This window comes from Gambusia affinis, linkage group LG24, assembly GCF_019740435.1.
Source record: "Gambusia affinis linkage group LG24, SWU_Gaff_1.0, whole genome shotgun sequence".
Classification (NCBI taxonomy): domain Eukaryota; kingdom Metazoa; phylum Chordata; class Actinopteri; order Cyprinodontiformes; family Poeciliidae; genus Gambusia; species Gambusia affinis.
The window spans coordinates 4,283,399-4,304,343 of record NC_057891.1 but is presented as its reverse complement, the minus strand read 5'-3'; the positions used below and the strand labels follow the sequence as shown (position 1 = coordinate 4,304,343).

Below are 20,945 nucleotides of genomic sequence, written 5' to 3'. Positions count from 1 at the left end.
TTCCTGTGTCAAGTTATCTGTTCTATAGTGTTTGTTTTCATTCCAGTTTGATGTTTAAGGAACGTTTATTTTCTAACCAAAAACAAATTAATATTTTGAGGCCACGTTTATAACGCAAATGATGGAAAAGCGTCAGTTTTCACCATTTAATGTCCTGCAAGTAGAAGTACAGATATTTTAGTCAAAGTACAGGTTGAACTGTTTTTTAAAGGATGTACATGAGGACAAAAAGTTATTTTCACCTTTCTGTCATTATTTTTCTCATCATGGACTTTGACTGGGCCATTCTTTTCATTGCTATGGTACTTTCTATGTCTTTCCGTTTGCCAAATAACTCTTAACAAATTCACATTTCTGGCAACATCAGAAGGGTTTTCCATTGAAAAAATCTTCATACAGGTAGGACAGCAACCCTGCCTGGTCATGCTCTTCCGGACTCGTGTCCAGTTTCAGTTACGATGATTCTCTTAATCTTATTAGTCCATAAAATCTGCCACATGACAGACTGTGTATACTAGTGGGAAGAGGTTGGCAGCAGTCGAACTCTGCAACAGAAACAATAAGGACATTGTGCAACGGTTTGATTTGCAGTTTATGTTTGACATTTTATATTTACTACTATTGTCTGAACAGTGCAGTAGACCTTTATTAAAACATGGTAGTGCTTTTCTTGCATACATCATTAGTGATTTGGTTACATTCAGAATGGCCACGGATATAACCATCAATACCATAAAACAACTGATAGGGGAATTATCACTGCATTTTCTGTGTAGGAGATGGATTAAAAACACTTTCACACAAATAATACCAGATTTGCTAGAGAAACGGTGGCAAATTATGCTGCACAGACGCAGAAACATGCATTTCGTTGTTAAAAAGCTGGACCCAAACGATGAGAACTTCGGCTCCTTCACTGGATTTTAAAGTCCGATATAACTCGGTGATACAAGCAATGGACCTCAAAGCGCAAACAGCAGCATAAGAAACACTTTCTCAGTCCAGGCTTTAGGTTTGCTTGACATGAGCGAGTATTTCTTAGTAATTAACCACAGACGCAGTGATTTTGGTTCAAGAAGTGGGTTGTAAACACCACAAAACAAAAAAAGAAATACAATTTTAAAAAATAGTACAGGCTGTCATAAGATTAAGAAAACTTGTGATGTGAAAACATAAATATAGGAAGGATGTGGGAAGCTACAAAATATGTTAAAAAACAATCTGATGAAAATAATGATGTATAAAAGCTGACTAAACATCAAAGACAAATATTGAAAACACGCACACACCACCTACAATAAAAATATCACAACACGCATATAAAACTGATTGGCATGGAAGCAGACAAAAGCATACGTCCTCTGACTAATTCTTGTGCAAAAATATTTTCTTTAAGGAATGCAACTATCCGATATGACAAAATGTGATGGCACATTGACATTTTCTTCCTTGTAGGATAAATAGAAGAGAGTACATACAATTACAGAAGAAAATATAAGGTATGAGAAGAAAAACCTACATTCCAGGCTCAAAAGCCTTTTTTTCTGAAGGTGATCTTCCACTAAGTGCAAATTTCTGCCTCACAGCTCACAAAAACTGATCATATTAAAGATCCTTTTGGTCACGAACAAGCTTTCTTGTACTTCGTATGCTTTCTGAAAACAGACAACCTTGAAAGGATTCACATTCACCCTCAGTCTCATGTTTTTCCTGTATACTTATGACAAAGGAATCCATGTTGTAATCAATTAAGAAAACTGAAAATGACTTTTTGTCAGTCAACAGAGAAAACCAGGCAATGAGAGCAAACACCAAATCACATCTGGTCGCTAGCTAGATATAAATCTTACAGAAATTTATGGGGTCTAAGGATTACACACTGATAACAGTTATAAGAGCTTATATAACTCACATGGACCCATTAACCATGTAGTGGCGATGGAGCATCTGATGCGATAACTAGCAGTATTTTTATTTTTTTACAATTTTCAATTTATGTTGCAACAAAATTCTGTTCCAATTTGATAAACATTTATAAACTGGATTATGCTGTAATATTTCCAATTGTTTTTATTTTAAATTCAGCTTCTTTTTTAAATCTTCTGCTAACTGCTAGCAGTGCTAATATCCCAGATTCACCAAGTACTGTCAAGCTAGCATTGGCTAATTCCTTATAAGATGTTTTTTACACTGTTCTCCTTGTATTGCAAAATAATTCAGATCAAGTTGATAACAGCAATGAATTGGATTCAGCAAAATTTTAAATATTTGTTTTTCTTTTTCTTTTAGCAACATAATATTAGGACTTGTTTAGCCCCAGAACATAAGCATAGTTTGTAAGAATAAAAATTGGCTTCAGTGATGCAACGTAAATTCTTTCTAAATTTTTTTTTGTCAATTTTACTTTTCCTGAATTTTTTTTTCTTTTCTGGCTAATTTGCGAGCAAAACTAGCACAACCGACTACAGCGGTGAGTAGCAAAATAGCACCGGCAAACTTCTTATCAGGTTTTTTTTCCCCCATTTTTCTATTTCAGTTCAGTCCCATTTTTGATAAAAAATAACAAACTGACTTAGATGACACAAAGTTTTTAATTTTTAGTTTAGAGTTTAAACTTTATGCTAGCAATGCTAACTCTCCATGCTTCAGCAAATTAGCATAAGCTATTTCCTAACAGTATTTGTTTTATTATTCTCTTTGTGTTTCAACAGAACTCAACCACAGTTTAATAAAAGTGATAAATTGACTTCAACAATACGAAGTTATAATTTCTTTAATTGATTTTGAGGTTGTTTTTTTTTGTTTTGGCTTATTGCTCCCACGGCTAACGGTTCCTACTTCAGCAGGCACTGGCGAATTAGCATGAACTAATTCCTGTCATGCGAGTCTGAACACTCAGAACTCTGCATTTAAGACTTTGTAAAATGTCTGTAAAAGAGCCAATACCTCGAACAAGACTGACAAATTTTGTTTATCCGTGTTGCTGTGGCCCGAACTGTTGACTGACAGCTTGAGGATGAGCAAATTAGCGGTTGTCAATGTTTCCTTACTATTTAAATTCAAAAGTGGAATGATTATCTGGCCACAAATATTTCCAGTCTCTATTTTACCCTGACCAAAGCATTCAAAAGAAATGTTTTCAGTTTTCCTGTTTTCCACCTATTGTTGGTGGTTAAATGCTACTCATCTGTGCTGAAGTCCTCAAAAAAGCTGGATTCTTGCAGTTCCAACTTTCTTGCTTTATTGTATCGCCACATTTTCACACAGTTGTTGAAGCCAGTTGTGTGGTCAGCACTTTTAATTGAAAAGTACTGAGGTTGATGCAGCTGTACAAGCAAAATAGGAACAAAAAGATTAAATCATTTGTAATCTTCTTATCCAAAGTCTTCAATGGTTCCTATTTAATTTTGTGGGGTGCAGAAATATGTCTGAGATCCGCAGTAATAATTCTGCGGCGTGGAATAATAGTTACTATGTTGATGATGTTGGTAGTTGTTGTTCTGTGGGGTTGAGTAATAGTTGTGATGGTGATGATGGTGACTCTGGATGTTTCCTTGGGCAAACAGGAGTGGGGCCGTGGAAGGAGGTGGCTGCTGGGCGGAGGCCACCCCCGGTGCTAGACTCCCATTGCGTTGAATAGAGCCATACCAGCTGGACGTTACCATCTGAGGCGTAGTGGACAGAAGACTGAGAATGGAAGGGACAAGAAGGTAAGTTTACTAACAAACATTATTTAAAAAATGGTAAAATTGGTTTTAAAAATATTTAGTATAGGGAAAATGTAGGTTTAGTGACAGCAAAAGCCCAATATTCTCATTTCTTTCATTGTGTTTTCACTACATCAAGTCGCTTGGCCTCAGTGATAATTTGGGAGTAAACAATATTAGTAGACCTGATAGGTTTGAACATGCTAATCTCTTCAGTGATTTAAAATCTGAAACTGTTTGTGAGTGCAGCAATGCCTTAAGTCAAGCCAAACAGAAGTAAGTTTTGTATATGGAGAACAGATGTGGGCTGAGAATTGAGCCTTGGGGGACACCACAGGTGAAGAATGCTGTAAATTACAATGAACACCACATTCAAGCTGTAAAGATCCAGTTCTTTATATTGAATATAAACTACTAAAGTAAGATTTATTCTTAAATACATGAAATTAATCATTTAATAATCTTTTTTATCTTTGCATGTTGTGTACTTTGTGACAACTTTCTTTTGGTGCACATGAATCTTTTCCACCTGTCTGCAGCCGTTTTGGTTTTGATGTTGATTATTTGCTCACCTGGCCCGATCAGATCTGCTATTGATGCTCCTTGACAGGTCGTCATCGCTGTCGTACCGTCGCGGGTTGTCAAAGAAATAAGCTCTAGAGCTGAAACTGTGGCTGTTGATCATGCCGCCTGGCGCCTGAAAGAAACAGAGTCCAGGTTTTTATTCTAGAAAAAGAAGACAAAATCTGCAGCATAATTTGACTTCTAGATTATCAGCTTACCAGGTTTTGGTGAGGCCTTTGGACTCTGAAGAAAACCACCACTAAACTGGTGGGCAGCAGCTCCCAGAAGAACAAAATAATCCCAAAAACAATGTATCCCTCACCGCTGATCACCTGTACGTCTGCCTTTAAAGCACAAACACAAACATTTTGCGATATGAATTATGAAACCTGATGTCACCAAGCAAACAGAGAGGATGAATCCACCAAAGCATTCATCTTCCTCACTTTGTCATGTTAAAAGCACAAACTCCACAAAGTTTCCCCCAGAAAACTTGATGTAATCTGAAAGGGTGGCATGCATAAAACAGACATGAAAAAATGTACAAAACTGGAACATCAAGACATCCAACCCACGCTTGTTTTTATTTCCTGAAGTTGTAATTGCAGGTGTCTCCCCCTGCTGATCATAAAATCCCTTCAATTTTGCTGCTTCTTTTGGATCAATATTTAGATCTTTTTCATATAGAATCTGAAATTTACAACATAGACATGATTGGAGGTTACTCATAACTGTAGTTTGTTGAGAAACATTAAGAATCTTGAAGAAAATTGCAGAGCATGCAATATTATATAAATACAGTAATTTATATGAAAGGAACTAAAGTCAGATTATACTCATATTGATTTATTGAGTCTATATTGTCTGACAAAGACAAGGAACTCCTTCAAAATGTGTTGTCTGTCTCAAGGCCTCCACCCTCTGATGTAGGTCAGGATACACAGACGTGGTTATTTATATCCAGACAAAACCCTTTACCCTGCTAAGCACCGCTCTACTAATTCTCTAAAGATGCGTTGTATACGCACTCAAACACCCCAGCTACATAAAATATTCACTGTTTCATCTTCGTCACAAACATCAATGTTTTCTAGCTGAAACGTATGCACTTCCCTGTCCAATAAATTCGATTTTATGGCTCTCACGTGACCCAGATTAGCACTGCATTTAGCAAGGTGCTATAAAAGCTAGTCATATAGGTAGAAGTACCTGATCGGAGACGCTGTACCAGCCATAGCTGAAGGGGCTGGGTCTGTCCTGCGGCGACAGGGCCACCACCACTAGGTTGTAGCAGGCTCTGGAAGTATAGAGGAGAATCACCACGGCTCCTACGGCGGTCGCTTGGCACACTGATGTTCCCTGGAGGGAAGAGTCATTGTGTCATAACAAGCTCTAGCTCTATACCACTGAATATAGGTCAACAAGCATTACAAAAACGATTAATTATAAGCCTGAAGCATGAATTTAAGCATATTACCATGTGCCTTACCCAAGTTACATTAGCTTATAAATCTCAATTTTGGTTTAATATAATGTACAATATTTCTACCAATGGTGTAATACTCTCTCCTTAATTTATTTCTATGTTAAACAGCAAGATGCTCTAGCTAGCAGAAATAATAAGCATTGAATTAGCATCCTCAGTCTGTTAGCTTTGCTAACAAGCTGCTTCCTGTATGTTTGACATCAATGAAATTCACCCACAGCATGTAGCTTGGAATACAAATAAAATGTTTTTAGCTAGCTGTAAAAGAGTTTCAAGCAAAACTCAAAATGTGAAGATGTAATTTGAAAATGTGGCACTTTTTATTTGTCTTGGAGGTTGAAATCAGAGCTTAAAAAGACATGCATGTAATCTAGATACAAGTCAGAAAACCCCCGGGATTTGGTAGTCGCTGTGCAAGCTAACGTTAGCTTCAATGTTAGCTATTTGAGCTTTATAAGTATAATTATCAATGCCATACAAAGGTTGACTTTAGATTTGGAAGTTGGAGTTGGTAAACATTTGGCTTTCCAGTAAATTTTTCCAACTTTGAACTGTAAAAGTCTGATTTTTAAAACATGGCAGCCATGTTGGATTTTGAGGTTGGGTTGGTAAGAAATCCCTGCGTCTCCAAATCTCAGTTCAAGTAAATTTTTCCAAAAACAAATTACACAAACTCATCAGAACAACAGTCCAACAGTAATGTTTAATAATAACTTGACTTTATCTCTAAAAAAGCTCAAAAAGCAAAAACTGGTGAAGGATGCTTTTCTTTCTACCTTTGACTCGAGGTAAACGTTGGCAGAAGACATTTTGGCGATTTTGAAGATGCACACAGCAAGAGATATGGCACACAGGACAAACAGGCTGTCGTTAATCAGGACTCGAGCCAAGACTGCATGTCTGATCCCCCCATCGCTGTACAAACAAAGAGCAACACATGGAAGTGTAGAGAGAAAAAATGGACTCAACATGCAAGAGAAATACTTTGCTGTGGAAGCTAGATATGAAACGATTGCTTACCTCGGTGGGTCAGGGTGAATCAGAGCTCCTTGAGCTAACAACGCGCAGGTTAAATTGACCACCAGAAAAAATATACTGAGACACAGAAAGAACAAGCGCAGAGGAACCCTACGGAGAGAAGAGTCGCACAGTAATAATAATAATAAGAAGAAAGGATAATGACTGTTATCAGCTATCAAAATTACCCAACAAGGCTCTGATTTTCATTCCTAACCTATCAAAGACTTACTTGTATTTGGTGAGCTCAGGCGAATACTTGGCTTTAGCTTTAAACATCACCTGGCGAAAGAAAAACACAAGAGATTCCTTTAAAGATATGCAGAATTAAACCATTTCACAGAGATCCCACCTACGTTGGAGAGCAGAACGCCGCAGTGGGCCTGTTTTAGAACCAGAGTGTGAACTAACAAAGCTCAGGGAGATTCCTGGAGCTCAATGAAGTATTCAAACACAAGCTCATAGCGAAAGGCTGAATTATGCTGATGAAGATCAGCAATATGTTGGTTATTTAAGATGATTCCTCAGACCATGCTGCTCTCCAGAGAATTAAAAATGTGATCCATATTCCCCTAAATCCATTTGTTTTCAGTTTCATACGTTCTTGTTTTTTAACACTTTTCATCTTTACAACAGACAAATCTGAAGCGGTATGAAGAAAATCTCCGGCAAACAGTGATTCGATGTCAAACAGTTTGCTGGTCAAGTTGACTATCATCTGCATAAAAAACACATAATTACTAAAACTGTTCATTAGTTCAAATTCTGGGAGTTTAGTAATCGAGATCGCTTAAATTTTTCAAGGACTATATTTTGTAATATAATATATTTTATGTTGTTTGTCCAATCTTTACATACCATTTTCTCTTTTCAAAGACTTACAGTGTTTAATTAATAATAACAATATTTGAAACCATCTTATACTGACCACAAATGTCCTTAAATACGTCAACAACATTTAGTTCAAACATCTTAAACCAACACCCACTCACATGATCTGCCTGTAATGTGAAAGTAGGCCACAACGGGGTAATTTGTAACCAAGAGATGAAGCAAGCAGTCAACAAAGCAATTCTGTAGTCTTGTATACTTTTTCTGCTCGGTGTATGAATGCACTTCAGACAACGTATCCTCTTAGCACACAAAACATTTTTATGTCTTTTCCCAGCAAAGGCAGCCAATATGAACTTGACCGTCTGCTCCTTTATTAAAACAAAGTCAGGACGTACAACTGACTCATCAGGAAAGCAATGTTGGATGTTAGGCAGCTGTGACACGATGTCTGTTAGCTTTTCACCAGCCTTCAATGCCCTTGATGACTTCGGGGGTAAACTGTACGGGTCATTTCTCAACTTTGGTTAAATATATTTGCTCTGTAAAGTAAACAATAGGCCTTTGGGTCTGATCAGCACGATATTTAAATGCAGTTAGTGTCTGTGAGTCAAATATATATTATGATATAAGATTGCTTTCTTTGTTCAGTCATGCAAAAAAAAAAGGTGCTACATGTGTATTCCCTTCTAGAGTAAAATTCCACTCTAGAGTGTCAGATCATGCAGTATAGTCTTGTTTCAGATTTTTGTGAAAGAAGTTTTTATATCACAAGAATCTCATACCAGCCAATGCCAAAATTCATCAAAGGTTAAATTATAGTCCAAAATACATGTCATGCATATCCCTTAATTTTAATATAATTACAATTTCAGCAAGATTTTGCATGAGGAATCAACCAGGTCAGTGATTTAATCAGGTTATGAAGACCAGAGAAGCTGTGAAGATGTAGGGAATCAGGTAAAACATGGAGGACAGCGATGCCTGACGGTCAGGATAAGAACCTTTGACCTTGGCCAAACCTGCGTCCTTTAGATATGTTCCTGTGCCAATGCAGAGCCACTCAAATAATCACTGTTTCCCCATTAAATTCTGGAGAATCCAGTTAATTTTCTACCCTTTTAAAGAAAGTGTGTGGATGCAATGAATCCTCTATAACTTTAAATGGTTTATGGGGAATGTATTTTAGGAAAATTGTCAACTTTTCCAAATCTAAAATAACCAAGATTACCTGAGGAAATAGTGCTTGTATTATATTGTTTGTGTCAAATTTTTTATTTTGTGCCTTTTGAAATTTTGCAAATCAGAGTATCATCTGCAAAAAAAATAATTTGCATAAAATGGGACTGCGGTCTCATGCTAGTTAGCTCTTTAGCCTCAATTTGCCTTTAGTAAAACAGATTTAATGACGCTCAGATAAATACGTCTTAAAGCTCAAACTTCCTCACAGAATATTTTTTTTCTATTTCTGGATGATATGACAACATAATTTATACAGATAATTACAGCTAATATGTGACTGTGATAAGTTTTGAGCAAGAGCAGCACGATATTTACACCATCACCCTATAATATGTCAACTCTATTATCAATTTGTGTGTTAAAAAACACTTTTTTACAGTAAAAACAAGTAAAATATTTGGATTTTTTTGTGTGTTATAGTTAAAATGGACCCAAATTGACATTAGCTGGTCAAAGCTTTACAAAAACTGTACATCAGAACCAAAACCTCTGCGTTAGTATGAGCAGCTGCTGTTATAAAAACTACAACAGCTTCCAGTTTGAGCTGTGGAACAAAATGTGAATCTGATATATTACTCAGACCTGAAGCAGCCAGACGTATAAAACCACAATCAGGAACAATTTCATCTCTGAGCTGGCCTGTCACATGTTCTCATGACTGACATAAACATGTTCCTACAGATACAAAGACGGGAATCAAGAGGCATGATGGTAATTAACAATAAAGCTGGTTAAATACTCAGTCATGTTTAGAAGAAATTTTAATTCTGTCTTAAATCTACCAACTTGAAGGTTAGCATGAATGCAAAAGTTGGCCAGAGGTCAGCGGATGGGTGACAATGTTTATTCAGCAGTCATATGACACCATGAGCTGCATTAGCAAATCACGACTCACCCAGCGAGACGAACTTCCTTCTTTTTGTACAGTGCATGCAAATGTGGACCAGGCTTTTGCAAACCGAGGAGACAAGCTGGTCTTTGATATTTGGAGTGCACAGCACAGGTGTTGAACAGCTGCAACCAAACAACTGGGTTCCTTCCCCCCTGTTTTTTTTACATAATTAGTGACTACACATGGTCTCCTCAAACATTTGTTTGAGTGGAGTCTAACCACAGACCAAAATTAATATGACTGTATGTAAACATCTGACCTGAAGACCCCACCACGTGCCCCGCTGCATGCTGGACCATCTGGTGCTTGCTGAAAGACCTTTTAGGTGAACTTGCTGCAGCAAGAGTTCAGTGACATGTGAGCTAAAAGAGCTTGATAACTTTTGTGCTGTAAAGTGCAAAGACTACAACAACATGACCAATAAACTGGTCCAACATGGTGGGAGAAAGGCAACCAGTTGCGATTTCATGCAAGTTTTACAACCACTAATTACAATGTATTTTATTGGGATATAATGGGATAGATTGACACAGTGGAAGAAAATGATGCATGGTTGGCAACAGTTTTACAAAATAAAAATCTGAAATGTATGACCCCACTTAAATACTTTGCAGAACCAGTCAGGACCAGTGTTTTTTGAGCATGTCTAATCACTTTGCATATCTAGACACCTCAAGCTTAGTCAAATTGGACATTTAAACATAAACTTTCAAGCAGTATCACCATTTAAGGCTTTTGTCTTGTTGTAAGGTGAATCTCCACCCCAATCGCTAGTCTTCTGGAGCCTTTTCTTGCAGTATTGCTCAGTATTTGCCTCCATCCACCTCTCCTTCAGGTCTGATCAGAAACATGGTGGCGATGTGCAGCCAGGGGCTCAACTATGTATATTCTGAGATATATGTCAATACATTATAGGGGTGCTCTCAAAGGGTCTGGAGGGCTTTTATATTAACTGTGGGGAAGAGCGTAATCTGTTATTGTTCATATTTGCTCATGCAGCAGCTGATTATAAATACAGAAGATGCTGACCAAGTAATTTTTCTGCCGTTTTATGGAGCCCCGACTAGCCTGGCGCCCCTATGTATCACATAAACGTCAGATTTGTGCAGTTCCTGATGAATATTTGCCCTGTCAACAGCTCCTAGAACATGACCTGTGGATCTTTGCAGCTCCTCCAGAGTTACAATGTAATGCTCTCTCCAGATAAAATCCCAACAAAATGCATTTAAGTTTGACTTTTTTGTTGCTGAAATTAAAAATTAATAAACAAGCCACAAAAGGTCAACTCGTTTTTACTGCAAATTGACCGATCTTAGCCCATTTTTGACAGTGGGTCGTTATACCACGAAATAGCCGGAAAACTCCACGCTCAGCTGTTTTTATGAAATCGGGTCACACAGAAACACACATACCTGTGTGAAGTAGAGGTTGAGCAGGCAGAGTGTGAAGAACTGCAGGCAGACGGGACAGCAATAGAGCAGCCAGTAGGCCAGAGGCTGTAGCTGGTTGGCCTGCACCACATTTTTAAAGTAGAAAGAGAAGAGAGTCGTCCGCAGCGCTGCCCACAGCAGGCACAGGAACAAAAACACGCTCTGGTAGCTGAAGCGCTTGTGGCCGTAATGCAGGATGAGCCAGAGCTGCAGGTAGACGAAAACAAAGAGGAAAGAGTAGAGGACGGTGTAGACGGTGGTCAAACTGAGCTCCAGTGTTGGAGAGATCGCATCTCCGGATGACTCCTTCAGAGAGGTAAACAAATCGGAATCGACCTCCTCTCCTGGCGAAAACATCTCCGCTTGATGCTTGTGGGAGGTGCGGGGGGGAAAGACGCTAAAAGTGGGTCAGACCTGGGTTGCATTTACCATGGAGGGCAAAAAGGCGACGGTATTCAAGCGCAAAAATGAGATAAAAACAGTTTCTTTTAAAAAGAAGTGACATTATTCACCCAAAAATTGGCTCTCCGATTGGAAAAAAAACTAGTGAATAAATGAATGGTTCGACATTTAAAATGAGCTAAGTTAAAAAATAACTAGAAGGAGCCAAAGAAAAACAAGAGAGGTGCCTCTGTGATTGTCTGCAAAGCTGCTCTTTGCAAAAAAACAACTTGAGGGGGGGAAAACCTCCAGATCAGCTGTGATGCAGTTTTAGACCAACCCCCTTGTTTCGAACGAAAGCGGAAACTGGCTTTTGGTGTCCGCCATTTTGGTTCAGGATAACAATCAACTACGTGGAGGCACAGCTTAGCACTGAGCCACAGTTTCAAGCTAGTTTCCAACATACATTTCCTGAGTGAGCAAAAAAGAGGCCACACCCCCTTTTTCCACTCTGGAATTCTATTGGCTAATCCTGCAACCAGCCTCCACAGCAAATCCATCCCATTGGTCAATAATGATGTCAGCTTTGTAGGTCCAGAACACCACCATAGACATAAAACCATAGACACCGCATAAGCCTCCACATAACGTATTATTATTATTATTATTGTTATTATATAGTCTGTTGATACGTTTACGTTTGCGCCATCATTGTTAGTGACATAAACACTTAGTTCTATTATTTTCTTATTGTTCAGTATTGACCCATTGATCACTATTTCTCAGTCTGAAATCAACATAGATTACCGTGTATGAATCATAAATATCTACTGAGCGTAGATATTGTTTCTGAGCACATTTGTGTTCGTTTTCCACATAAAACGCCTTTCGCAATATGGCGGACGCGGTGACGTATGGCTTCAAGCCTACGTGCTTCTACTCGTCTTTGTCTAGGAACGCTTTCTCACTTGTCAGTAGCGATTGGTTGAAGTGAAAGTTATACTTGGACGTGATTGGTCTACAAAAAAGTAAGTGGGCGTTTCTGCTGGCAGTGAGCCGTACAAGCAATTTACAAGATGGCGCATGAAAATTCTAAAGTAAAATCGTGGTCATTTCAAATTGAGATTTTGCGAGATTACTATTCTTAATTAATCAATTCGAAGCTAAATGTAATACCAAAAATCAAGGTATGTGTTGTTATTGGTATTTCTTAACAAAATATAAGATCTCACAGAGTAGTTTTCAGCTTTGAACATTTAGGATACTGCTTTTATTTCGAAAGAATTAAAGGAAACATTGCGTTTACTGTAAACGCAGCGCTCTTAACGCATAGCATTGAGCATCTTGCTTTTATAAGTACGTAGACCTACGTTTCTGGTGCAAGAAACGTAAATGTCAAAAATGAATAAGAAATATCTATGGGCGAGCACACAGACTGCTATTAGTTGATGAAGCATAATATCCTATCGCTCCTGACATAAACCGAGATTCCAAAATATGGAATTTATTTGGGATTTATGTGCTTTTTCTTCTAAGAAAAGTAAAATGGCCTCTTCAGACTTGCCACCAAATGACCCCCTATCTCCCCGAACTCATACTTCTCAGGTAAATGTCAGGTGTTTTTTAAAAATTATTTTTTAAATGTAATAATAATTCAAGCTAAGTTACTAACGTATGGATTCTGTGTTTTGCCTGAAAACTTAAAACGTCTTAGTAAAACGATAATTTTGAATATTTCATGTATCTTTTAAAGGTTAGACTGGTGTTGTGTTGATATTCACACCCCTTCCAAATACACCATCATGGTTCAGAAGTGTTTGTGTTATGTATTCTTCCACTGACGAAATAGTCTTGTGAATATCTTTACCACACATTGTGTTTTCTCTCCTAGAGAGGACAGTGCAGTCTGTTAAGGATCTGGGTTTGTGTTGCTGCTGTCCTGCTGTGGTTCAGCTCAGCTGGATGCCATGAAAAGGCCAATATGTCGAACCGTATTGAAATCACAGCTGCAGACTTCCACGAAAGGCTGCTGTCTGGGAAGATGATGTTCCTCTATTTTCAGCAACAAGGTAAACACACGGTTCTGTAAACCAAACAGTTTATTTTTATGCAAATATCTTCTCATATATTCTTACATAGATTAATCTGATTTGATTTAAATACAGTCAACCTAACATAATTCCCGTTTCTCCTCTGTCGTCTCTAGTCTCTCCCACCATCTCTCTTTTCCTGATGGAGTTAGAGAAATCAGCCGAAGCTCTGCAGGATTACGGAGTGCTAGTGGGCAAGGTGACAGGAGCTTTGTTCATGATGTCTGCTCCGTTTGTTGTAAACGTTAGTACAAAAAAATGAAGTTTTGTTTCGTAGGTCACATGTAAAAAAGAGCCGATTGAAGCATACTGTACAGATACGAAGCAACAACACAGAGCTTTTCTGTTCAGGTAGGTTGTGTAGATACAAAATGATCAGTTGTAGCTTTTCAGAGAATGTTTGCTGTAAACGATCTCTACAATTTAAAATGATTAAATCCCCATAGTTCAGTGGCAATGAAGAGAAGCACAAACTAATGAGACCAAAGATGACCACAAATTAGCTTAAAAGTTGCTTCAGTAATCATGACCATTATGCATTCATATAACGAAGGATATTATCGGCCTGCTGACTGCATTAGTGTTATTCTAACTGTTTGCAGTTTTGCATCTTTGTGTTTGTAGAGGCAGCAAAGAGTTCTTACGTTTCAGCTTGGACACCGTCTTCGATGTCAACTCCATAGTGGCTGAAGTCCTCTTGTAAGTATAAGCACCAATTTGAACTGTGACTGAGTGACACGGCTTGAGGATTTATGGTGTCGTAACCAAAAACAGGTTTTATTGGGATTTTATGTGATAGACCAACAGAAACAAACATTTTTTAAAAAATACTGTAAAAGTGTGATGTGTATTTGTATTAGAATTGACTCGGTGAAGCTAATATAAAAGCTACACCACATTTTTGTTGATGTTTGTTTTGCCCCTTTGCCCTCCAGCGCCATTCTACATGACGAGGTGAAGTACGTCCACACGGACGGCGACCTGCTGACCTTGGAGAAGGCAGCCAAAGGGACAAAGGACTTTGTTCTCGGTTACGTTCGCAGCCTTGGAACTCAAGGTGAAGATTTAAAGCAACAAAATGACAGATTTGCGGTGATTTTGTTCTGCTCCTACCTGATGAGTTTTCCTAAATGACAGAAATCAAACATAAATAAACCACATGGTATCTCTGATATGCTTCTCAGAACACAGATCGCTGATGGAGACGGCGTACGTTTACGGATCCAAGTATCAGTTCATCCTCATAACTGGAGGCCCAGTACTGAAGGAGTTAGGGTATGTTTTATTTTTCTGACTGAGTCTTGTATTTCTACAGTTAGCACTGGAAGAAAGCAGAGGAGCTACATTTTTTTCACAGATTATCTAATATTACATAATGATACTTTTAACAAATATGTGAAAACCATACTTTTTATTGGAGTTACAAACTGCAGCTGTAAAGCAATAACAACATGTTTTTGCAGAGTTAATGAATCGTCCCAGCTCTCCAGGGTGTGGTTTGTCCACTGTAGAGTTCATGGTACGGTCATGACCCCTGTGACCTCCGAGCGCTGCCCATTGACGCGCATGAGGACGGCCCTGTCCACCCTGAGCTTGCACACCTTCCTGCAGCTTATGGAGGCTCCACTTGTGGTATTTACAGTCCATCAGAAAAAGATGGAATGGTTACTTTTCTAGTAGAAAGATGTTGAAACATCTGGGTTTTTACCTTTTTATCAGTCCGAAGTGTTCATCGATCCCTCGTCAGTCCCGCTTCCGCAGTTCCCCTACCAGCTGACGCCTCAGGTCTTCCTGTTTTCTCACCCTGCGACCAAACACCTGGACCTGGACACGGCCAGCGCTCTGGCCTGGAGGCTGCGAGGCCTCGCCCTGCTGCTGCTGGTGCACAGGTGTGCAGAACCAACCGGATTTAAAAACATACCACATGTAAATCAGGTTTAAGTAACTCAGGTTTTGTTTGATGTTTGTGTTTATCAGGCAGAGCCCAGCAGTTAAAACCCCTGATAAGTACAACGCTGCCTACCGACTGCCTGAGAAGGTAGAGTTTTTATTTCATTTATTTCTCCCTGTAGCTTCATTCATTTACAGTTTAAAAAGTCACATATATATATATATAAAAATATTTGTATATATTATTTTGTTTGCAGAGTTCTGAGGTGAAATATTTGACCTTACACAGCTTGGACGACGTGTTGGAGCTCTTCACGAAGCAGCAGGAGGAGGAAGAAGAAGAAGAGGAAGAGGAAGACTCACATTCAGGTTAGAAAATTTGCTCCATGTTTCTTCAGAGAATTCAAACTTGAAGCATGGAAAAGAGAGGAGTGTGAACGTGTGTGTCACCAGGAGAGCTGGACGATGAAGTCGCAGCGGAGGTGTACAGAAACCGAGGTCACTTCCTGGACCTGGACTCGGTCACACAACTAACTTCTGACAACTTCCACTCTGAAGTTGCACAAAGCGGCCTCACGGTGGTGCTGTTCTACCTCAAATGTAAGATTTTAGTCTAAACACAATTTGAGTCTGTTTAATGTTGCGCCTGTGATTTGAAGATGTCATTTTGGCCACCAGGGGACGCTGTTTCAATGGCTTTCCTCAGATCTTTCATTGAAGTTGCAGAGAAACTTGAAGGTAAACAGATGAGACCTGCAACAGGTGCAGTTTGTGTTCACAACAAAACATGGAAGAGGTTTATTTCCACATTTATGCTTAGAATTTACATTTTAAACATTTTAAGGCATAAATGAAAGAAGTTTTCTCAACAAGTTGTTATGATTTCCAGTGTTTCATCTCAAACAGTTTTGTTCTCACAAACATTCACAAAGAGGAGTTAAATTTCATTTAAAATTAATTTCATGTAAAGTAGATTTTTATTTTCCGAAATGATTAGGGTTTTTTTTAGATTCCAGGGTTGACGACATCCAGATGTGTGTCGTCGACTGTGGAGAGTGGACCTACCTGTGCGCCGCTCAGCCTGGCACAGCCGTCCCGTTTCAGCCAATCACGGAGTTCCCCAGCGTTCTGCTGATCCAACCTCAGCAGGCGGCCCAGCGCTACACCGGACCGCTGACCAGGGAGGCGCTGCATCGCTTCATCATTATGTAAGAACACACAACCTCTGGGAAACATTTTGAATTTTTCATCTCAACTATCTGAAAAGCACAAAAGAACTTAACACCGATCCAGAATCACAGAGTTTTGGACGCGTCATAATATTCTGTAACAAGACTTTTACAGCTTCAAAGTTGATGTAAACGCTTCACAAATGTTGCAGCTCGAAATGATTATTTCTTTCAATCTCACGTCATGCTATGCCATGCAGACTCTCTGTCTGCAGTGACGAAGTTTATCTCCACTCAGCCTGTTGAATACTTAAAACAAATCCAACTGACAGCGGTTTGATGTAATTTCTGGTAATTCAGTTAATAATTACTTGATCACTTTGTGGGATTAATTCAAATTTCCAACTTTTATTGTAAGAAAACTTAAACTATGCCCTTGTTTCTTTTTTCTTTCTTCCAAACCAGGAGCCGCATGGCCTCTCCTCTGCTGCTGTCCACCAATGAGGAAGTGACATCTTTCCTTCAGGAAGTTCCTCACCCGGACCTGGCTGGTTACCGGCCTCATAAGGTCCTGGGTTTGTTTAGGACAGAGAGCCAGACAGGTGGGAGTCTGTCGTGAAAAACATTGATGTGACAGAACAATCACAGTGTACTGGTGGCTGTACTTCATTGTTAATATCAGTATAATAGAGAATAGATAATGGTTAGACTGGGCAGGTTGAAGAATTATTCTGTGATTTTTATTTTTTTTTGTAATTTACTCTCTGATAAAATCTGATTTGTGATTTTTCTTCCTCTCCCAGATTTGTCCGTGTTCACCGAAGCAGCAAAGTTATTAACTGGAGAAGTTCTGACTGGGCTGCTGAGAGACGGACTGGTGGAGAAATGGTGCCAACTTTAAATTCACTCCACGTCTTTTGCTGTTTTCATATCGTTTCTTCTTGACTGTTTTTCCTCCTACGCCGCTGCTGGAGTGAAAAGTTACTCACAAAAGTTTCTTCCACTACATTTGAGTCAAAGTGACTAAAACATGGGGTAGCAAATTAAATAAACAGTAAAAAGTGAATATTTTGTAGTTGTGGTGTTACAAAAAGCTTCCAGAAGCAAATAAACTTTTTCCCACACATTTTCTCCGTAGGGCTGTGGAGTACGATGTGGTGCCTCCTGCGGTGTTGTTGTTTCCTTCTTGGGGGAAACTCAGCCACCCTTCAGTGCTGCCTGTGACATCATCATCTAAAGATCTGCTCACCCAAATCCACACTACACTCCTCCAACCAGTGGTACGTGTGTCTCTTTAGGATTTGGTGCAAATGGGGGGAAAAGAATAGCAGTCAGTACGTTGTCATGTAGAAATACAAACTAGTTTGTCTGTGTGTGTGTTTGTTTTTTCTTTTGGTTTGTTTTTATAGTAGAATAAATGGTTGAATTAGTTGTACTGTAGCTACAAAACAAGCCCAAATCATAACCCTTCCGCCACCGTGCGTCAGTGTACATGAGGTTTTCCAGGAATATTACTTTATGAATATCTTTTAACCTTTGCAATCAAGCCACATTAGTTTATATTAAACTGGTTTGATGAACTGAAATGTTCGACAAAAAAGCAAAAACAAAAACATTTCTTTGCATGCTGCTTTTTTCTCCTCAGCAGATTCAAACGCTGCTTTTGCCTCTTTTAGAGAAATAATTGCTGCTTGAATATTTCCTGCTGCGCCACAGCTAGCACAAACTGGGTTTCCTTCTGATTCTCACAACGTTTTCTTCTCAATATCTTCATTTTACACTCGTTTACACGCTTCGTTTTACGTATTTTGCAGCTTCAGTTCACTGGATTAACGTTTTATTCCTATTTTCTTCCCAGCCTGAGCTGACCGTGGAAAACCTGCCGTCGTTTCTGTCGCTGGGTAAAGCGCTCCTCCTCCTCTTCGTGGGAGAGGAAGAGGACGAGATCGGGCAGAGGCAGAACCAGGCGCTGGTGGACCAGATGAGAGGCGTGAGGACGGAGCGATACCTGCCCTGCTGGATCCACCTGTACAAATAACCATCAGTTTAAAAAAAATAAAACACAAATAATTTCCTTTCGCATCAGAAAACAACCCACAGCTTCACGCCGTCTGTTTCAGCGGTCGCACTCCAGCTGGTCTGTCTGTTCTGGGTTCATACCTCGGTTCTCTGCCGCCGCTTCCTGCGTTGGTGCTCACGCATTTACCCAGTGGAGACGAAGTCTACCAGTATCCACCCAACACTCCCATACTGGCCGGCTCTGTGCTGCAGTGGCTGCAGAGCGTGGAGGACGGGACGGAGTCACCAGCAGGTACAGAGAGGACAGAAAATCCTAGAATTATTCTAAAATATTTAATATTGTAACGACGGACGTGTTTGTGCCACATAAAGATTACAGCAAATGGTTTGTCAAATCTTTTAGACAACAGTGACTTATTAAACAATCCACCCAATATTACTAAATTTAGGATTTTAAGAATCACTTTTTAGTCTCATTTCAGCAACAAGGCAGTTCAAAGTGCTTTAAACACTTTTTGAAGTCAACCAACATTACATTTTGATGATTCTCATTATCAACATCAAATATGTTGGTCATCGATTCATTTATAAACTGGTGGGTTTTTATTCTAGATGTAAACGAACTCTGCTGTTTTCCTGAATATGTGTATATAAATATAAAACAGTCTTTTAGTTAAACACACAATCTGTTGCTGCCAGTAAAATATAACTTTTTATTCTATTTTATTGGCATGGAAGAAATGCCAACCTTCATTTCTTCCATGCAAATGAAGATTTCGGCTTTAATTAGAGTCAGCAGGCTCTTATTTCATGATTTATTTTTTCTTATGTAATAATGTAACTGGATTGTTAAAATACGACCAGAGTTCTCCAGCCTCTCTGGGTTAAAAACCGTTTTTGTTGGAGCAGTGGGAGTTTTAAATCTGTTTTACCTTGAGCTCTACGGCTTTGTTGTGACTCCACAGGGATGCTGGGTGGGGACAGCTGGCCTCCTGCTTTTGAGTTCTACGACTTCCTGAAAGTCATGGACATGCAGGAAGTCGACCCTCGTCCTCCAGAAGAAGAGGAAGTGAAGACAGAGGAACATTTAGTGACTAAAGCGATGCCATACGACCGTCTTGATGTGAATTCAAAATTTCACTCTGAACTCTAAGAAATGTAAATGACACAAAATCTTACTGAATACTTTAGTTTCTACTGTAAATATTTTAGTTTTATCTTATTTTAAGCAACCTTTCAGCAAGATATGAGCTTCTTTAAACAAATAATTCCTTAATAATGATGAAAAAGTAAAAGTCCAGATTATTTCACTTATAAAAAGACATTTATTCCATGTTATAAGTGTAATAATATGCCAGTGAGACTAGTACTTTATTTAAGAATTATTCATGTAAAACAAGTTCATATTTCTTTTTTGAAAGCTAGTTGTGTTTTATTTCAAGTGTACTAAGATATAATGTTTTATATATAGTTAAGTGAAATAATTACCAAGTTTTTGGAGGTTTATTCTGTAGGTGTTACCTCAGCACTGCTGACTGTCGCTGTTTCATTTCCTGGTTTCTGTGGTTTTTGCATCTGATTCACCGTGAATCACGTTGGGGTTTCATCAGATGGGCTGATGCATTTCTTTCTATTTCCCACCAACCTGAAGGCTGCATGTGTCACTGTTAGATGTTTGTGGCTCACCTCAACTGCTACTGAAGACTGTTGAACAAACCGAGTATCTGTGACTGAAAGACGGTTCAGCATCAAGTTGAAAACATTTCATTGGGTTGTTTTTAATAAAAACAGGTGCTATTTTTACAAATAAAGTTTGATGTGATTTTTCTTTTGTCTTTTGCATCATACTACTGATTTCTCCTGCCAGCTAGCTTTAAATACCATGCTTTATTTTAGCATAGCCACATTAAAACTGACTTAATTTGTGTCAAAATCTGAAAGAAATGAAACAGAACAAACAATTCTATGGAAAACATATATAAAAAACATTGAGTTTTAAATTTTTCCACCCTCACTTTTATTTACTATTTAACAATTATTACATTCATTTAGCATGAATACCTCATACTTTCTAATTTTATTTGGCAGCAAAACCTGTGACAGAAAATTTTATTCCAAAAAAAATTATGACTTTATTAATGTGTTGAATATTTTACCAGGAAACTTCACCAACAAAGCCTCTCTTATCATAAAAGAAATGTCATTTTTATACTAATCCCAACAAATT

General features: G+C 38.6%; 2 protein-coding genes across 9 annotated transcripts; one reads left to right on the top strand and one right to left on the bottom strand.

The window, feature by feature from the left end:
• Nucleotides 1–132: 132 nt before the first annotated feature.
• gpr137c (G protein-coupled receptor 137c) lies at nucleotides 133–11,844 on the bottom strand. Of its 2 annotated transcripts, XM_044110112.1 has the most exons (9): nucleotides 11,152–11,844; nucleotides 7,007–7,056; nucleotides 6,778–6,885; nucleotides 6,534–6,672; nucleotides 5,481–5,630; nucleotides 4,490–4,615; nucleotides 4,280–4,404; nucleotides 3,473–3,687; nucleotides 133–3,326 (listed from the first exon to the last, which is right to left on the bottom strand). In XM_044110112.1, exons 1-9 carry the CDS (start codon nucleotides 11,524–11,526, stop codon nucleotides 3,298–3,300), a joined length of 1,317 nt encoding a protein of 438 aa, XP_043966047.1. In that variant the 5' UTR covers nucleotides 11,527–11,844; the 3' UTR covers nucleotides 133–3,297. The 2 variants fall into 2 exon arrangements, with proteins under 2 accessions (XP_043966047.1, XP_043966046.1); XM_044110111.1 differs by having other exon boundaries at nucleotides 133–3,687; nucleotides 11,152–11,843.
• Nucleotides 3,628–20,529, top strand: txndc16 (thioredoxin domain containing 16). Of its 7 annotated transcripts, none has more exons than XM_044110106.1 (21): nucleotides 3,637–3,710; nucleotides 13,087–13,155; nucleotides 13,442–13,619; nucleotides 13,757–13,839; nucleotides 13,918–13,991; nucleotides 14,265–14,339; nucleotides 14,576–14,697; nucleotides 14,825–14,915; nucleotides 15,104–15,272; nucleotides 15,360–15,529; nucleotides 15,618–15,678; nucleotides 15,788–15,899; nucleotides 15,984–16,130; nucleotides 16,209–16,268; nucleotides 16,540–16,738; nucleotides 17,165–17,301; nucleotides 17,503–17,587; nucleotides 17,838–17,979; nucleotides 18,558–18,727; nucleotides 18,820–19,010; nucleotides 19,684–20,529. In XM_044110106.1, exons 2-21 carry the CDS (start codon nucleotides 13,096–13,098, stop codon nucleotides 19,869–19,871), a joined length of 2,514 nt encoding a protein of 837 aa, XP_043966041.1. In that variant the 5' UTR covers nucleotides 3,637–3,710; nucleotides 13,087–13,095; the 3' UTR covers nucleotides 19,872–20,529. The 7 variants fall into 7 exon arrangements, with proteins under 7 accessions (XP_043966044.1, XP_043966041.1, XP_043966045.1 ...); XM_044110108.1 differs by lacking the exon at nucleotides 3,637–3,710 and adding an exon at nucleotides 11,386–11,485; XM_044110107.1 differs by lacking the exon at nucleotides 3,637–3,710 and adding an exon at nucleotides 12,621–12,737.
• Nucleotides 20,530–20,945: the final 416 nt, after the last annotated feature.

Bases quoted from the DNA above. Each gene is read 5' to 3' on its own strand.
- gpr137c (XM_044110111.1), bottom strand. From the start codon at position 11,526: ATGTTTTCGCCAGGAGAGGAGGTCGATTCCGATTTGTTTACCTCTCTG. The intron at 6,886-7,006 runs GTAAGTCTTTGA...TTCTCTCCGTAG, and splicing joins CCTGAGCTCACCAAATACAA to GGTTCCTCTGCGCTTGTTCT. The intron at 4,405-4,489 runs GTAAGCTGATAA...TGTTTCTTTCAG, and splicing joins AAAGGCCTCACCAAAACCTG to GCGCCAGGCGGCATGATCAA.
- txndc16 (XM_044110104.1), top strand. From the start codon at position 13,048: ATGGAATTTATTTGGGATTTATGTGCTTTTTCTTCTAAGAAAAGTAAA. The intron at 15,900-15,983 runs GTTAGAAAATTT...GTGTGTCACCAG, and splicing joins AGAGGAAGACTCACATTCAG to GAGAGCTGGACGATGAAGTC. The intron at 18,728-18,819 runs GTACAAATAACC...CGTCTGTTTCAG, and splicing joins CTGCCCTGCTGGATCCACCT to CGGTCGCACTCCAGCTGGTC.